This window comes from Pezoporus wallicus, unplaced genomic scaffold (genome assembly GCF_028554395.1).
Source record: "Pezoporus wallicus isolate ANWC-B61680 ecotype Strahan unplaced genomic scaffold, APGP_CSIRO_Pwel_v1 contig_2871, whole genome shotgun sequence".
In the NCBI taxonomy this organism is placed as follows: Eukaryota; Metazoa; Chordata; class Aves; order Psittaciformes; family Psittacidae; genus Pezoporus; species Pezoporus wallicus.
The window spans coordinates 31,309-48,627 of record NW_026640775.1 but is presented as its reverse complement, the minus strand read 5'-3'; the positions used below and the strand labels follow the sequence as shown (position 1 = coordinate 48,627).

Sequence of the window (17,319 nt, the reverse complement as noted above, 5' to 3'; positions counted from 1 at the left end):
GTTTAGAAGGAGTGATTCTGCTGCTCCTAAAGGAAAAGGCTCCTCAGGTTTTTTTGTTGAATGAGAGCAAAGTGACGTTGCAGCTCCAGCTCTGGTCGATGTCCTCCCTCACTCTCCCTGGTTCTCACTTGCCCCTACCAAATTAAAAGAAAACAAACAAACAAAAAAGAGGTTTTGGGGTCTTTCATGGTTTTTTTTTGATCCTTACATCTAGAACAGTGTCTGACACATCTCTGCCTTTTCGCCAAACACATCTTCTATCTATAAACCTTCCCTGGGCAAAACTCCCATCTCCAAAGCAAGCAGGATTGTTTGACCCACCCTACTGGTACTTTTAATGCAAGTGCTTCCTTCCATACATGCATTTTGTATGATCTTCTCCCTGAGCAAATTCTCTGAGTCTCCTATTGTAAGTCTTTACTAGAGAGGCCCAGAACAGGGGAGCCCTTGTGGTGGAGCTTCCAGGCACCAATACCATACAAAGAGCAAACACCAGCACTAATAACTCTCACCAGTCTCTACACCTGGCTTCAGCCTTAGGGTCTCTCCTTTACTTCCAAACCTCCCCTGGGATATTAGACTTTATTAAAAATAAATAGTTACAAATTCAGTTTTACAGCCGATGGCAGCAGGGAGAACGGAGGAGGTGAAAGGAGGAAGTTGAGGGTCTGCTGTCCAGTCAGGTCACTTGTCTGTCATCCCAGCTGCACTGTGCCAGGGAGCAGTCTGAGTGTGCAAACACAGGGCCCTGCCTCCTCTGACAAGCGTCTCCGCAGAGGAGCAGGATGTGTTTTGCAAGAGGAGTGGGAGAACTGGGTCTGAGTCTGTGGAGCTGAGCTGCTTCTGGAGGTGACAGATGCCAAAAGCCAAGGAGAGTGCAGAGTAGGCTACAAAGAGCGTCCTTGTCTCCTAGCTTGGCATTTGCAGTGGAATATGGATTTTAGTTCTCATTCTGTTTTATACACAGTCATGTTCAACAAGCAATAAACATGCAAGTAAACCCCTCCCTTGAGATCCTTTCCCCATTTCCTCCAAGAGTCCAAAATTCTCCCATCCATCCTTATCTGGTCAGTGCTTAGATATCGCTTCTCTCCTTCCTAGTGGCAGTCGACTCCTGACAGCCATGGTGCCTACCCATGTTGAGAGGGTATCTGTTGAGACAGTCTGCTGCTCCCTCAGCAGCAGAAACACTTGTTGTAGGTCCTGGTCTGTCCATTGAGAGCAGGGACTCCTGTCGCCTCTCCAGAGATGAGAAACCAGGCCTGCTGCTCTCCTGTCTCTGGGCAGGAAAGGGGTCCTAGCACAAACTGCACACACGGGAAGAGTCGTGTATCCTCACTCCTCTTCCAGGTAGTATGACTTCATGGGAAAGGGAGTATATCAGAGCAGCTCCAGGCCTTGATGTACTCAGGGGCTGAGACACAGTCGTGGGAGGCATTTTTTGGTGGGCAAGGGACTTATCCAGCTATGTACGGGTGCAGAACAGAGGAGACTGTGGGCAACAGGTGTAGAATGGGGAGACTGGAGGAGTTAGATGGCTGATTCCCTGCGGTACGAGATTGTATCTAGGGGCAGAGTTGCCTGGAGCCGCTCCAGGTCCAGGTGGCTTCCAAAATCCATCATCTGGATGACGCCTCCCTCCTCCTTAGTGCTGCCTCCTAACACCACACCCACTTCGTCATCATCTTCATCTTCGTCTTGACTGACAAGAGCCAGCTCATTCTCATAGCAGAAGGCACTGGGAGGTGGGGGAGAAGGTAGGATAGTCATCTTGCTTTCTTGCAGCTCCCGGGCTGAGCAGCAAGGTGTGCCAGCTACCTCGTAGGTCTTGTGAAAGCGTGAATAATCCACTTTGTAGTGGTTCTTCTCCTCAAACACAACCGGTTCAAAGCGATGACCCCAAAGGATTTCACTAGCAAGGTAAGAGCTTCGTGCTTGTGTGGTCATGGCTGTGGCTTCCACCATCCCCTCAAGGATAACAACAATCTCAAAGTTCTCCGTCTCCAGCTCCTCCTTGCCAATCCCGTAAAGTGGACTCTCCTCGTCAATCTCATGAACGATAATAATGGGTGAGACCAAAAATATACGATCAAGGCCCACATCGTAGCCCACATTTAGGTCCCGCTGGTCCAGTGGGAGATATTCCCCTTCCTCTGTCATGTAGGGCTTGATGAGCTGGGCTCGGACATGGGCCTCCACAATGTGGCTCCTCCTCAGGTTGCCCACCCGCCACATGAGGCACAGTTTGCCATCCCGCACGGAGATGACTGCGTGGTGACTGAAGAGGAGAGTCTGGGCCCTCTTCTTGGGCCTTGCCATCTTGGCCATGATAGTGCCAATCATGAAGGAGTCAATAACGCAGCCCACGATGGACTGGACCACAACTGCCATGATAGCCAGCGGGCACTCCTCAGTCACGCAGCGGAAGCCATACCCAATGGTTGTCTGTGTCTCCACTGAGAAAAGAAAAGCCCCTAGGAAGCTGTTCACGTGCATGATGCAGGGCTTGAGGAGAGAGGGACTGCCTCCCACTGCTGGTGCATTGAGGTCACCATGGAAGAAAGCGATGCACCAGAAGAGGAAGCCAAAGAAGAGCCAGGAGACCAGGAAGGCAGCAGAGAAGATCATAAGCATGTAGCGCCAGCGCGTGTCCACACAGGTAGTGAAGATGTCGGCCATGTAGCGCTGAGACTTGTTGCTCAGGTTGGCAAAGTAGACATTGCACTGCCCATTCTTCTTCACAAAACGGTTGCGGTGCTTCCGCCGGGGGGCATGGCCCTTCCCATTCCGGCTGTGCCCGTTCATGCTGCCCAGCGCAGAGACCTTGTGTCCATCCTCTTCAGTCGAGACGATGCTGTACCTGGAAGAGAAGAAACAGGCATTGCCAGCAGAAATACATGAAGAATAACAGCAACCACTGAGACAGCGAGGGCGGGAGACGTGTGGGTGGCTCACATGGCTACGGTACCGCTGTGTTGAATATCACAACAGCACGTTTCCCTGGTTATTGCACCGTGGTGCCACCCTGACCAAATTGGTGGAGCTCGGCTGCAATATTTGTCAAGTCTTGCTGCTAGGAGGTTGTATCTATGGAAGTCCTGACAGGGCAGCAGAGCAGCAGAAGCCTGTAGCACTGTGCTACCTTCCAGCCTTTGCGGTGGGGAGGGATCCAAGGCTTTGAAACCTGGCAGCAGCTGGGACAGCCAGGAACCCCACGAACAAGCACTCGCAGTATGGCCACACTTTGGCCCTGACATTACATAAGGCCTGGATTTTCTGTTTTCTCCTCTCTGCTTTCATGGTGCATTGGTGACAATGTTTATACACTCCCTGAGCTCAGGACAATTCTGTTGCCACAGCAACGCGCGTGGCTCCCAGTATCCTGCATCCGAAGCCAAAGGTGTAATTTGGAGATCAACAGCCAAAAAGTGCTGGCAGTTTCCCTGACAGAAGCTCCACACACATTTTCTGGGAGACATTTGCCCCTCCAGCTCCCCTCCCTCACAGGCAGCACTGCTGCTCCCCCTCACAGGCTGCTGGGATAGTTGTAGATACTCCTTAAAGATGTGATGGCAGAAGATGCTCTGACCACTGAGGAAATCAAGCAAGTACACAGGCGCACCAAGACCACTCTGCCGTCCCAACCACTAAGCCACAGCCTCCCAGGACCCCTCAGGCTGGCAGTGTCTCCCTCCCATCCATAGTGTTGACACATCAGCTGGAGCCCTCCTTCATAGGTTTTGTGACCCCCATCCTCATCTCATGGTGAGGGAAGCACTGGAGGCTGGAGCTGTGCTTCCTGGGGACATGGGCTTCTGCAGCAATGCTGGAATCTGTAGTTTCTGGTCCAGCACCATGCACTGCTTTGCTTCTCCATACCACTTCTTTGATCACTGTCCCCCTGTACAGAATGTTTTGGATTGGAGAAAGAGAGAGGAGCCAGGAGCAGGAATAGACCCTGGCAGATGATTTGAGAAGAGTATACTGAAAGACAGGCTGAAGATAGGACCTGAGGGGCCAGAGGAGGAGGAGCAGGCCACCCAGGGCAGCAGCATCCTGGAGAGGAGGGTTACTCACCGGTTGACTCGGACGCTGCCCATGGCTCGCTGTATCATCAAGTGTCAGGGGGCTGCAGCTGGGAGGGCGCAGGATCTCATGCAGCAGCACTCACATGGGACCCAGTGGCTCCAGGTTTCACCTCTGGCGAGCTGGGACTGGCGCTGCCATTGCAATTGCTCTTGGGCACGTGCCTTGCAGGGGAGGATGAAGCAAAACCCAGTCAGAGCATCCCTTGACAGCACCCTTCCCAGTCTCAGAGCAGGGGGCACACAGCTCCCAGCCTTTTGCTCAGGAGGGGCCTGGAGTTGTCCATGGAGGGGTCCACTGCAGTCTGGCTGGAGCAGGTTAGGAGCTGATGGATCAATGGCCCACAGCCCCCATGCTTGCCGACATCTACTGCCAAGAGAAGGGCAAGGCCAGACGGTCACCACTCTCCAGATCAAGGGCGCAATGGTAGAGCAGCTTGCGTGGCCCTTGCTCTGAGCTACTATATTAATATCATAGCTTACAGGAGGACGAGAGCTCAGCCAGGCTAAATACCTCACACAGAAGGACTAATGAAGCATGGACATGCACGGCAGCCCTCAAGTATCCCCATCAGCCCAGCCTGACCCAGAGGGAATTTATTTCCAGGGGGTGCAGAGCATCCCTCCTGTTTCAAAGAGAAGAAAAGCAACGAGTAGAGCCAAAAAGGAGAACTGATGGAAAGTAAGGGCTTAGGGGTAGCCAAGGAGAAACTGGTTAGAGCAAACAAACCTTGTGATGTGTCCTGTGTGTACAGCATCCAAGGAGCAGCTCAGCAGCAGAGCCCTGGAGAGGAAGTCCAGCAGATGTTATGTCCTGACCCAGTTCTCCCCAGACAGAAGAATGGGGAAAACGAAGACTTAGGAGCCGACCTATCCTGCCTGCCCAGAGCTGCTGGGAAGTGAAATGCAGTGAGGGGGTAATGACTCACAGATTAGGAAGGGCTTTGTACACCCATGCTAATCCTGCACTGTAACCTTTGGATTACAGCAGTCAGTGTAGAGCGCAAGACACAGATAGAGCCAGTTAGTTTGCTTCCTCCCAACCTCAATGATGAGCAACCAATGGTTGCCCTATATGGGACAAATCCAAGGATCTGGAGGTCAAATCCAAGGTTTAGAGCTGCCTGTGAGTAGTCATGCATGGACAGGAGAGAAAAACAGCAAGTGATGTCTGGGATGGAAAACCATCCTTGCCTTATCATCATTATTGCAGACTGGGGCTTCATGTGGCTAGGGGTGGCCACCACCTTCCCCCAGTTAGGAGCACAGACAAGAAAGCAGCAAGTGATGTGCAAGCACTGCTGTTGTCATGTCTGGGGTGAAGATTAACCAGCAGTCTCTCCTCCAGAGACCAAGGTTACTGAGGCACTTTAATCTCTGTGGCAACATAAACATGGTTGTCCAGACCAAGGATATTATGGGACCAGGAGAAGACAGCTACCTTGTAGTCCACAGCTCACCATATAGAGGTAGAAGTGAACAGCTTCCTAAAAATTCCCATCAGGAAAAAACACTTTGGCACTGAACTTTGCCAGCACCCACCCCCACACTGCTCTACAGCATCCAAGTCTTAAAGGAGGGTTGGTTTGGACAGATACAGGAAATTTGGTTATGCAGCTGGGTAAACCTACAGCAGAAACTGGGGTTGGTAGCAGAAATTCATCAGAAATGTAGAGGGATGACCAGGTGATGAGGAAAGGTCACTTCGTGCTCACAGATGGTTCTGCTAGTATAAAGCTAAGGCATACTCTCAGTGATTATGTGGTGAGTTTCTACATCAGGGTCCTGCGGGTCTTTAGGGGGTGACAAAGGCAGGCAATTTAGGTATACCCCTCTAAGACAGCTCCAGCCAGGAGAGGAAGGGCATCTTCTGCAACTGGTGCCTTCCTTAGGCAGCCTGGATAAGACAAGCTCATCCTTAGCCAGCACTGACACTGACACCAGAGGAAAGGCACTGTCACAGCTCGCAAGTATGGATACTTCACAACTGCCTAAAGGTTTCTCACCACCTTTGTCACCACCTCACCACCACGACCCTTTCCCCTACTGCAGGAACAGATGCACAATTTCTAGAGATTTTGGATATCTGGCCTAGGAGGTGGCTACGAAAGGAGAAGGAGGACCTAAGGAGCATCTGCTCACTGCAACCATGTGCAGTAGTCTGCTTCTCACCTTCCCCACCTCACCGAGGAGGGGCAAAGGAACCAGATGAAATGCAAGGGACTTGCTCATCTCCATTTCTAGCTGGTACAGCTGCAGGAAAAGGTGGGCACACTGTTTAAGAGTGCTGCATCCCATGCTGCTGTGCTTCCTCCTGGCTGTCACATGGGAGCCCAGGGCAGCCAGAGCTGTGGCACAGTCTGTTGCAGTATGTTGCCCACCACAGCTGGACCTTCCAGCCTGGGAAACATTTGCCGCTGGGTCCACAGCTCCAGAACAAAGCTAAAACTACATCCCTACCTGCAGTTTGTACTTAATCACAAGAAATAATTTCCATGAAGAATAAAGGCTACAAATCTGAACACACATTCAAGCACATGAGAGCAAATGGTTTTAATGTAGGCTGCAGTGGGAGACCCGTGGTCTTGATCCATACATTCTTCTGTAGGACCCGAGTTCATGGCTCTTCTTCTGCTTCAACTTTATGAATTCCGCCCATAGATTCAAGGACCTCAGCAACAAAATGCAGCAACTCTTCTCCAGAGGTGAGCTGTTTGATGGACCAGTTTGCACACATTATTACCTCGTGGAGGTTCCACAAGGAAAAATCTATCTTGTGTTTCATTGCTCCCAGGTCGGGTGTTTGGCCTGCTTTCAGGTTTTCATTCTCTGCCTTGGAGCTCTCCAGCTCTCCAGCTCTCCCTGGAGAATAAAGATCTTCTGCTTCAGCTTTTCCACATTGCTTTCTGCCTCCAGATCCCGCTGGGTCATTAGCTAGAGGTTCCACTCACTCTGCTGGGCAAAGGTCTGCGGCTCTTGGGCATCCCTCTCCTCTTTGGCCAGGCTGGCCTTCAGCTGCCTCTGCAGCTTCTGTATCATGCACGCCTGGCTCTTCATGAAGCTCTGCATGCTTTCAGTATCCTTCTGAGCATGGCATTCTCCTCTCTGAGCATGTCGTTGGTCAGCTGCAGCAATTGGAACTGCCTGTCCCTGTTGGCCTCCTCATACAGCATGTGGGGTCCTGCTCCCTTGATGTGTTCTGGGTACCCCAGATAAGGGTCACTGGCATGGGCCCTCAGGGAAAAGGCATCAGTCCCCGAGTGATTGCCCATGCTACACTGGAAAGAGTCATAGGAGCCACAGGGTTCCATACTTGCTGTTCGGAGGATGTGTGACCTTTGATGCACAGGGAAGTGACAGACTCAGCTGTGTTCCTCATCTTCGGACAAGCTGCCAACCCTTTTCATGTCTTTGTAAAATGGTGTCTGAAACTCCTGAGCTTCCTCCTCAAGCTCCTGTGCATACTCAGCCAACTTCCCAGCGTAGATTCTATTTTTCTCGGCTTTGTCTTCCACCATGTGAGAGTGCTTAGAATTTAGGGAAAATGGGATGGCTTCTCCTAGATCCTCCACCTGATTATCGCTCAGATTCTCGTAGCTCTTGGACTGCAGTGGAGGACACACAGAGTGGCAGGAGTAGTTCAATTCATCATCAGCATCATCAGCATCTTCCAAACCTTGAGGTTCTGGGCAGACCCTCTCTGCTGTCCCCGAGGTGTCAAGCAGCCATGGCATTTTCAGGATGCTTTGGGCTGCAGCAAGCAGGAGGGTCCAGATTACCCTCTTGGGGGTAAGTGACACTGACAAGCAGTGTGCCAACTTCTGCAGCCTCAGCGACACTCGTTGGGGAAGAAACAGACGCCTAAATCCCCCCCCCACCCCCTACCAATGTGTTTGGGAGGGAGTGGAGAGAAGGTCCACGCATCCCTGTGTGTGTATTGTGGAGAGAACAGGAATCACCAGGTATGCGATGGCACCATGAGACTGCTGTCAGGTCATGACCACGGGGGAGAGGAACCAAACAACTGCAGAAGTGCCTCTTTTGGCAGCGGGGTGATAATCTGGATCCTCATGGTCTGGACCAGACTCCAGCTAGAGGATGCTGCCAGTGGGTAGAGAATAGCTCATGAAGCTACCGAAGACCTCCAGTGTGCAGGGGGGACAGGGACCAGCTGGCCCTAGCAGGCAGCATAGGGCAGAGGGGACAACCCTGCCCTGCAGGCTACTGAGGCTTCTCAAGCTGCAAGATCAAGCCAAGGGCGTTTTGGTGCCAGGGCTCACTAAAAAAAGACATCGCCAGCGCTTTGTCCAGAGGCATCACCCAAAGCCCCGTGCCCAGTGAGGGGTCTGCACCATGGCACTGCTGATCTGATTCATCCCCTGCTGCCAGCTGGCGCAGGGAAGCGTTAGTAATGCCGGGCGCCACAAACTCGGAGCGGCACGAGCCAGGAGACGAACAAAAATAAACCTGCTTACCACTTCCACCCCAACACACCCCCACTGCGTGCGGTGCCTCCACGGGTGAGGCAGACAGGCAGGAGAGAAGCCCTGGGCTGGGGACTGCCATTGCATTGGGCTTGCATTCAGAGGTGCCACACCAGGAGGTGATGTAGCCACTGTCCCCCCTTCAGCAGCTGGTGACCCAGGGCCGCTGCTGACGTCCCAGCCTGCACAATGGATGCTGGCAGCTTGGTTAGGCCAGGGGTTGTACCAAGAGGCCAAACCCTAAGAAAACTCAGTTCAAATGGCTGTGCAATGGTCCTGTTGCTCCTTGGAAACCTGAAACACAAATGGGATGAAGGTGGAAGGCTCAGAGATGCCTCCAGCAAAAGGGAGGTTTCAGACCCTGGACAGGCAGCTGCCTATCACATGGATGAGGGGGAGGAAAGCCTGATAAAGGACAGAAATATAAATCTTGCAGCATGGCTGAGGATCTTGGAGCTTGCTCTGCCTCCTGGGACCCGCATGTGGAAGGGAGCCAGGGGGTCAGCACTGACTCCTGGGGAGTTGGATGAAACCACACTGGTGGTTGCAGCATGGGTGCCCTGGGAGATGCTAGGCAGGATGCCCCTGCATCCCTCTGCTGCCCTGTCCTTGGCATACATCAACACCCACCTATTTCATGGCCTGAGGAAGCCCCCTGTCACTTTGGGAAGCCGCTGCAGCATGGACATTGTAAGCGTTGTTGTGCAACACTGAAGCTGGCAGCCACATGAGCCTCTGGGGACCAAGAGCCACCTCCAGCCCTGCAGCCTGGGCTGGCCTTCCCTCCTTCCCACTCGCTTTCCCCTTCCCACACCCTAGATTGAGCAATGCCAAGGACTCCGTGGCGATGCTGCAGTCATCCCACCTTCCCAGGTGACACTTTGCTCCAGCAGCACAAGGTGACACTGCCCCAAGCAGATGTGTGGGGCTGGGCTGCTGCCATTGTTTCCCGAGGGCTCTGCAGGCTGATAATGCCATGGCACGTGGTGCCGATGTAATGTCTCCATTGCTCCACCTCCGGTACACAGTGCAGTGCCTCGCACGTCTCAGGCTTTCTTCAGCCCCTGCCAGAGCAGATCATATATTGTCAATCCTTCCTTACATCTGCGATGGAAGAGTCTCATGAAACAGAACAGAAAAGTCCACGCTGAAGCACTCCCCCACTTCTCTTTTTATAACACCCATATCTGGTGCTCTGGGATGTACACCGCGAACGACGACGATGGAAAAATCCCAGGGTATTTTTACACTCTTAGTCTTTGCTTTATGTAGAGTTGTCTGGCAAATGCTTCCCTCCTGTCTGTGGTCAATATTGCAGCCTCTGCTTGCGCTGTGCTTCGTACCTTTATTCCTCTTACCAGCTGCGTAGCATCACCTGGTTTTGAGAGCAGCTTCCACAGACCCATCCCACCATCTCAGGCATGGCAACAACACGGCAGACACCTTCTTGGCTCTTGGGGAGGCAGGGTGGGAACACCCACTGCAGAGAGGGGACCGCTTTGGCACTTTGCAGACCCACAGCGTTCGGTTTGTCCTCTCTGTCCTCTCGGTAACCCCATCTCTTCTCCTCTTCCTCACAAATCCTCCTGCTGAGGCTCGTAGGGCCACGGGGCTGCATTGCTATGGGAGGCAGCGGCCGCGCTGTCACTCCTGAGTGCCGACAGGGCTGGGTGCTAGGTGCTGTACGAGCACACGCGAAGGCACAGTCACCGTGCGGGAGAGTTTTACCATATTAAAAAGGCAAGTGACATATGGAAGGTGAGGGGAGGAAGCTGTAATCAACTCTTTACCATTTTTACATACACACTTCTGCCTTTTCGTTCAATAATTATAAATAGATCGAGTAAGTGCCAACAGTCCCCATCTGCCCGCAAGGCATGATCTGCTGACCAGTTTGTCTCTCTTAACAGAGGATTTTATTCACCTGCCTCTGCCCGGTTTAGATTTTGGGGTGGAGTGAGAAGGGGGGATTTTTTTTTTCCCCTCCCTGTGAAGCTCTGGAGCTCGGGGATGGGTAATATGAAAACAAAACAAAATGATTTGAAGTTAAACCATCTCAGTGTGTGACTCAGAGCTATTCATAGCTCCCTGAAGCCAGCTGCAGCAACGGAGCCAGAAGGATTCTGCCCGTATTATTATTCCAATTACCATCTGAATTAAAAGTTTGAGCAGTGATCAGCCCACATACTGACGGGAGGGGGAGAGAAGAAAGCAAAGAGAGAAGGAGAGAAAGGGAGAGAGGGATTAAAAACAGATAAAAATGGGATCCACACAAAGGTCTCCGGGATGACAAAGTCGGGAAGAGGCACAGAAAGGTGACAGCACCAACTCCTGCCTGCTCCCACACCACCCCGGCGGTCCCTGCTCCGGCCACACAGCCTGGGCTCCCTGGGATCCTAGCAGAGAGGGGTACCCTGCAGGAGGGCTGGTGGGACTGCAGGGGCACTCATCCACTCTCCTCTGCATGACACGGGGCTTGGGGCACAAGAGGCAGGGGCAGAGGAGCAGCCGAGCAGGAAGGTAAGGAGAGCATGCTGCTGGGGCCATGGCTGGGGAGGAGTCCCCACTTTGTCTTGTCGAGTGAGGTGGGTGGGCTGGCATCACAGGGAAAACGAAATGCTCAGAAGGCCCCTGGTCTTCCCTGGGAGCGGTTCTGGGACAAAAAGGAGCCTGCCTTCTGTGGTAGCCAGGGTGCAGACCATGTCCTGGCTGCTCCCGAGGAAGCCCTGGGGCTGACGTACACCCCAGCAGCCATCCTACCAAAGCCATGGACCTGACCCCAAAGGGTTGGTGCAAAATCTGCAAGAGCTGTAAAACTGAAGGCGCTGGGGTGTCCCCGAGGTCCCTATGCCCTGGGTGGCTGCAGTGCACTCAGGTCACCTCCTGCAGCTTCCCAGCATGACTGCACCAGCAAAAAGGGCATTTCCCCTAACACCCACCCCAAGAGCTCCCTTACTGAGCATCCTGCCCTGCAGGAGCCTTGTCAAAAGGCTGCCCCCAGCAGTGTCCCTCCACCTCAGGGTCTCTCCAGCACAGAACCCCTCCTGACCCCGCGCTGGCCTGGCCGGGAGGACTGCCCAAGTGGGGCATTTCCGTGACTTTCGGCTCATCAGGGATATCATCTGACTCCCCACTGTGGCTGCACTCCTGACAGGGAAGGGGCAGCCTGCCAGTGCCTCTGCAAAGCACCCAGCAAGGCAGGCACCTGCAAATGGGTTATGAATGATATCAACAACAGTGACAGCAACAAAGGGTGAGCTGCTACCCAGGGCAAAGCCTGCTCTTTACCAAGCCCCCAGCTGAGAGAGGCTGCAGCCACGGCTCCACACACGGCTGCTGTGCAAGGGCTGAGTGCTCAGCCTGGCCTGGCCGCTCAGCACTAACCCATCAGCCATAGGGAAAAAGTAATGCACCCCCAAAACCCTTGTCACTCCTCTAACACGGAGCCCAGTGGAGGCACCAGCCTCTGAGGGGTCCCAGCTTCCCCCCTTTCAGTCATGCCTAAGGGGCACCAGGAACAGAGCTGAGGGAGTGTCCCAGGTAAGCTGCAGAACCATGCTCCCACAGGGAGCAAATAGACTATTTCACTACAGGTCTGTTGGCCTGTATTGCTGCAGCTTGCTCACTCAGGTTAAACAAACTCACACAAAAGGCACCAAGCCTACATGCCACCCGATGCCCATGGCATGGAGGACCGTCTCCCCCATCCTTCCCCTGCTCCTCAGCTCCACGGCATGGCAGGGGCTGCCAACACGGATGTGCTTGGGTACAGAGGAAAGTAGTGTGAAGCGGCTCATGGCAACTGCATCTGCACACTAATACACCTTCAATTTCCCCCCTGCCAGCGTTGCGGGTCGCTGTGGTACCCCTGCTCACTCTCTTTGGTGTCCTGCACACGCACTTGTCTCTTACCCACTGCTGTTGCCTGCAGCTTCTGCACTGTCCCCTGCACCCAGACACGAGGGTTTTTCTTGGTGGTGGGAACAATGGGGACAGGAGATGTGATGACTTCTGGGGTCACTGTGTCTAGTCCCATGGCAGGCACCACCTCTCCATAATGCCATCAAGCTTTTGGAGAGATGAAGTGCCTGCCTGTTCTGCCTCTGAGACCCCGATGCCCTTCAGCCCCTGTGCTCACTATGCTGCTGGCAGAGCCAATCTATATGGCTCTTTTGAGGCTACCGGGCTGCTTTACCTTCTTCTATAGAGGAGTAGCTTTTGACATTCTCTTCCTATAAGCCTTTTTCCGGCTTGCCCCTCTGTGCTGGTGCCTAAGCAGGCTTCCAGCAAATACCGTGACCCAGCACGGAAATGGAGAGGGCAAGAGGAGAGGGGAGAGCAAAGATGAAGGTAGGGGAGGGGAGAACAAGCAGTGGAGAGGCAGATGGGATGAGGCTGGCAGCTCATTGCACTAGTGCTGGCACCACTCACCAAAGAGGGAGAGAGAGAGTGAAGAAGGAGGCAGGAGAGGTGCCAAGGTCTTTTCTCCGAGCCCATTGCAGGGGACAGAGTGGAGGACGCTGCCTCCCGCATTTTCACATGGCACCAGGCTTCCTTTCAAGTGTTTCAGGAGAAATGTTGCCATAGAAATAAACCAGCCGTCCAGATTGTGAGGGGCAGGCCCACCGTGGTGGCAAGGGATGGCACAGATATGGGCACAGCAGTGACAGGAGTCCCTGGCCAGCAGTGTGAGGCTGGAGGGTACCATGTCCTCCATCCCCTGCTCCCTCATCTCCAGTGAGAGCAGCTGTGGTGCTGCTGTGCTTGTGTGGCCGGTGCCAGCCCTGAGTGGCATCTCATTCCCAAATACACCGGTGGGTGAATGTTGACACTGCCCCTGCAGGTGAGTTCCCTGCCATCAGGCTCCCAAGAGGACGGTAATGTAGGTAATGGGTCTCTGGGGCAGTAACGACAGGGTCGCCCTGGAGCCAGCTACTATCCCTCACCTCCCTGGGTCGCAGCACCACCTTCAGTGATGGAGAACAAGTCTGAGGGACCTGAGGGTGAGAACCGGCTCAAAGGTGGCCTCTGCCCAATCCCGACCCCCCACTGCCAGAGGATCAGCATCTCTCCCGAGGAGGGGCTTCAAGACCGACCACCCCGTTAAAGCCACCTTGTCTGTGAGGAAAAGCACTGCTGGTGCCCCATGGGCTTCCTGCGAAGCACACACACACACACACACACACACCCCCCGCTCCCGGTGAGGGGCGCCGGAGCAGCACTGTCGAGGAACACGGGCTCAGCCCGTCGCGGTTTCACAGCGCTGCGAGGCGGGCGCAGGCGCTGCGCTCCGTGCTCGCCATTCACAGAAACGCCAGCGGGAGGCTGGGGAGCCGCGCGGGTGAGGGAGGGATCGATCGCTGAGACGCGAGCATCCATCCATTGATCCCGGCCGCGCTGTCGGGTTGAGCCAGCCCAGCGCAGTAACGAGGCAGGACAACGGGAACTCGCTGAGGGCAGATTGCCGTTAATTGCTCCGCTCTGCGTCTGCACTGATGTCAGCACGCGGCGGGTGCAGGTACCCAGCACCGTGTCCTCCTCCCCCTTGCTGGCACCCTCCCACCGGTGACACCACCACAGGAACACGGGGTAGTGGCCTGTGGCCAAGGTTGGGGTGTCCAGAGGGGCCAGAGGGATCCGTCCTGCCGGGAAACTCCATTCTTCCCCAGCCACCTCCTCACTTCCTGGCTTTCCTTGTAAACCGTGGAGGGTGGCCTCAAGAGTCAAAGAACGCTGCCAGCCCTCTGCCAGAGTCATAACGTTGTGGTGCTCAGCCTTGGCACCAGAGGAAGATGAGAGAGGGAAAAGGGGAAAGGTGAAGGAGAAGGAGCCCCGCTTCCCTCTGGATCAGCCCTCTCCAACTGATCCATACTCACCATCCTTCCTCTTCCCTAACACCTCTTGTCCCCACCAGGTTCACATTTCCCTCCTAAGGCAAATATGTCAGCGGCTACAAACAGTGATGACCACATGCTGGGGTGACTCAGGCATCTGTGGGTGCCACTTTCAATGGTGAATGGAGAAGGGGCACATCCCTACTCCTTCAGAAAAACATGCTCCCCACACACCCTGTTGTCCCCTCCAGAGCTCTGGGTCACGCTAAGCCTCAGATCCCTCTCCACACCTCCCACTTCCCATGGCCACCTCCTCCTGAGAAGCCAAGGAAGGCACAGAGCAGGGGTTGAGGGGAGTCTTGGAGCCATGTCACCTCCACCACACGTCCCCTGTGTGTGCTGTCACTGTCTGCCCTTTGCAGTACACCCCCCAAAGGAAGGAAGGGGAGAAGGGAGAGGCCCTGGAGCCGTTCACTTTGCCATGGATGTAGCCTGGGATCAGCAGTGGGGATGGGAGACCAGGCCTTCAGTAGAGAGACTTGGATGTCTCTGGGTGCTTTGCCCAGGAGTGGGGACACGGAGGGCTGGAGGTGGCCTCAGGGATGCCTGAGGTGACCTGCCTGCACCATGCAAACAGTGAGGATGCCGGCCCTGCCAATAGGGAGCAAAGGCAGAGTGCCTCTGGCATTTTGCTCACGACTTCCTCCTGAGCTCCTTCACCCAAACCCAGTATCCAGAGCATCCTTTGCAGCATGCCTATCTGTGGGACACTGGATCAGCACTGATAGGATCAGCCTCACTGGGACTAGAAGAGCTGGAAGGCAAAGGAAAAGGGGGGCAGGTCTGGAGCCTAAAAAGCTCCATGAGCAGCGGGAGAGACAACACAGCCAGTTCAGCCCTGGGCGCACTCAATTGTGTAGAGAACGGGTCTCCCTCTCCGTTCGTCTCCCACAGCCAGACACAACCATCACCTGCACGGAGCAGGAGAAACAGAAGGTGAGCGAGACCCAGCCCCAGGAGAGGAAGAACCGGGGGGGAGACAACAGCAATGAGGAAGTTACCTGCAAAGCAACTGAAGCCAGGGTGGTGAGGGATGGGGGGGGAAGTTGGGAAGGTCCACAGGCAGGTGCTCACCCCTGCTCCATGGCCCACTGCTGCCGCGGTAGCTGTATGTGCGTACGCTGTGCACCACAGGCAACTTTATTATTCGCTGGCACGCTCACACGAAGCCAGGCATCTCCCTTAAGTTATATTTATCGCTGTTCCTCAGAGCGAGCGCAGAGCAAACAATACATTATTTTCCTAAGGGGAAAAAAAAGCCCTTCCCAGTCTCGTGCCGGTGAGGGGAACAGCGCGCTCCAGCACCGCCTCTTACCCGGGTCCTGCCGAGGGCTGCCGCCGGCTCCAGCCGTGGTGCAGAGCCAACATCAGAGGAAGGGGAAAGCGGCCGGTTTCTCCATCTCACCATGAAGCATCTCAGCCGGACGGGAGGAATCAGGGAGGTCTCTCTGCAGCCTGCACTTGCCTCTGGCTTGGGCTTTCCACGCTCCCCAACCCACCCCCCCCACCCCCCCACCCCCCCCCGGAGAGCTACTTCTCTGCCGCGACCTTCTCCTCTCCTAACTCTGCCCTGCCCACGCCAGCGCTCTCCTCCTGCCTCTGCCTCTCCTCAGAATGTTTCACTCCCCGGAGCATCCATCCCACGGAGCGCTGATGTGCCTTCCTGGCTCCGTGATGGGTTCGGGTCTCCCCCTCCTGCCTGACTCCCTCCTTCCCTGGCGTTATTCGCTTGTGCCCCTCGCTGCCCCCCTGCTCTGGTCCCCAGATCGCCCCTCTCCCTTCCACTCTTCCTCCCTGTGCGCTCCGCTCCCTTTCCCTGGCTGCCTCTCCCCCTCGCTGATTGCTATGCAGTCTGTAGCTGAGAAGTCAGTAACTCTGTGGTAGGATCCAACAGCTTTCCGCTACTTTAGCCCATCCTCGCGTGTGAGCTCAGAGCTGCGGAGCCACCATGGGGGAGACCAGAGCGCAACCATCGGCAGCGGGAAGGGGACAGCACAGCCACAGGATGCCCCCAGGGAGGTGAATCCTCCTGCCGGGATGAAATACCCACTGTCAGCGGGTTTTCCTACTTGGGTTTGGGATGCTGGGCTGACACCTCACCCTAAGGAAGGATCAGGCTCTCTCAGCTCGTGCAGAGCATCACCTCCCTGCATCTACAACCTGGTCTCCACACCCTGCAGTGCTGCGGGTGTCCTGCCAGGATGGGTGATGCAGGCGAGAAGGGACAGCCCTCGGGGCTCCAGGATGATGCATGACCACTCGGATGGGAAACCGGTCCCAGAAACCTCCTCCCCTGTGTCTCCATGGCCAGCAGCATCTCAGGGGCTTTGAAAAGGTCACTTCTTGGTGACAAGGCAAGAGGCCAGGAGACTCTGTGGCAGCAAAGCCAGATGCTGAAGTGCACCCTGTCCCCGCAGGCAATGGCTGTAGGCAGCAGCTCCCTGGGACTGCCCTGCACCAGGCCAGCAGGGTCTGTGGACATGGTTTCCATCTCGGTGTCTCAGCTGCTGTCCCCAGCATCAAGGCGTGTGCTGGAAAGTCAAAAGAGATAAAAAACCCCTCACTTTTTGACTGTCCCCTGGGTTCCAATCCTGCAAAATCAGCCCAAGGTCCGCTGGCACATGGGATGCCTCCTCACACAGCTGATGAGCGCCACCATGGTGAGTGCAGCCCACTCTCACCTGGCAAAGCCACCCCAGGGCAAGCAGAGAGCATTTTCAGTAGTTGCCCATGCAGATGAGCAGCTGCAAATGGAGAGCACATCCACTTCCTGCACTGTCCAGCTTGCCTCAGCCATGGCTGCTCCCTATTGCTTAAATGGGGGATCCTGGGGAGCTGCAGCACCAGGATAGAGCA

General features: G+C 54.9%; 1 protein-coding gene and 1 pseudogene across 1 annotated transcript; both read right to left on the bottom strand.

Annotated features, from left to right (window-relative positions):
- Positions 1–523: 523 nt before the first annotated feature.
- KCNJ4 (potassium inwardly rectifying channel subfamily J member 4) lies at positions 524–15,967 on the bottom strand. The gene is made up of 3 exons (XM_057420458.1): positions 15,779–15,967; positions 4,078–4,250; positions 524–2,860 (listed from the first exon to the last, which is right to left on the bottom strand). Exons 2-3 carry the CDS (start codon positions 4,113–4,115, stop codon positions 1,531–1,533), a joined length of 1,368 nt encoding a protein of 455 aa, XP_057276441.1. The 5' UTR covers positions 4,116–4,250; positions 15,779–15,967; the 3' UTR covers positions 524–1,530.
- On the bottom strand, positions 6,703–7,824 carry LOC130605182 (endosome-associated-trafficking regulator 1-like; annotated as a pseudogene).
- Positions 15,968–17,319: the final 1,352 nt, after the last annotated feature.

What these genes read in the sequence shown, in the direction of transcription:
- KCNJ4 (XM_057420458.1), bottom strand. Translation starts at nt 4,115, where the DNA reads ATGATACAGCGAGCCATGGGCAGCGTCCGAGTCAACCG. An exon ending in GGCAGCGTCCGAGTCAACCG is followed by an intron (nt 2,861 to 4,077) that starts GTGAGTAACCCT and finishes CTTCTCTTCCAG; the next exon opens with GTACAGCATCGTCTCGACTG.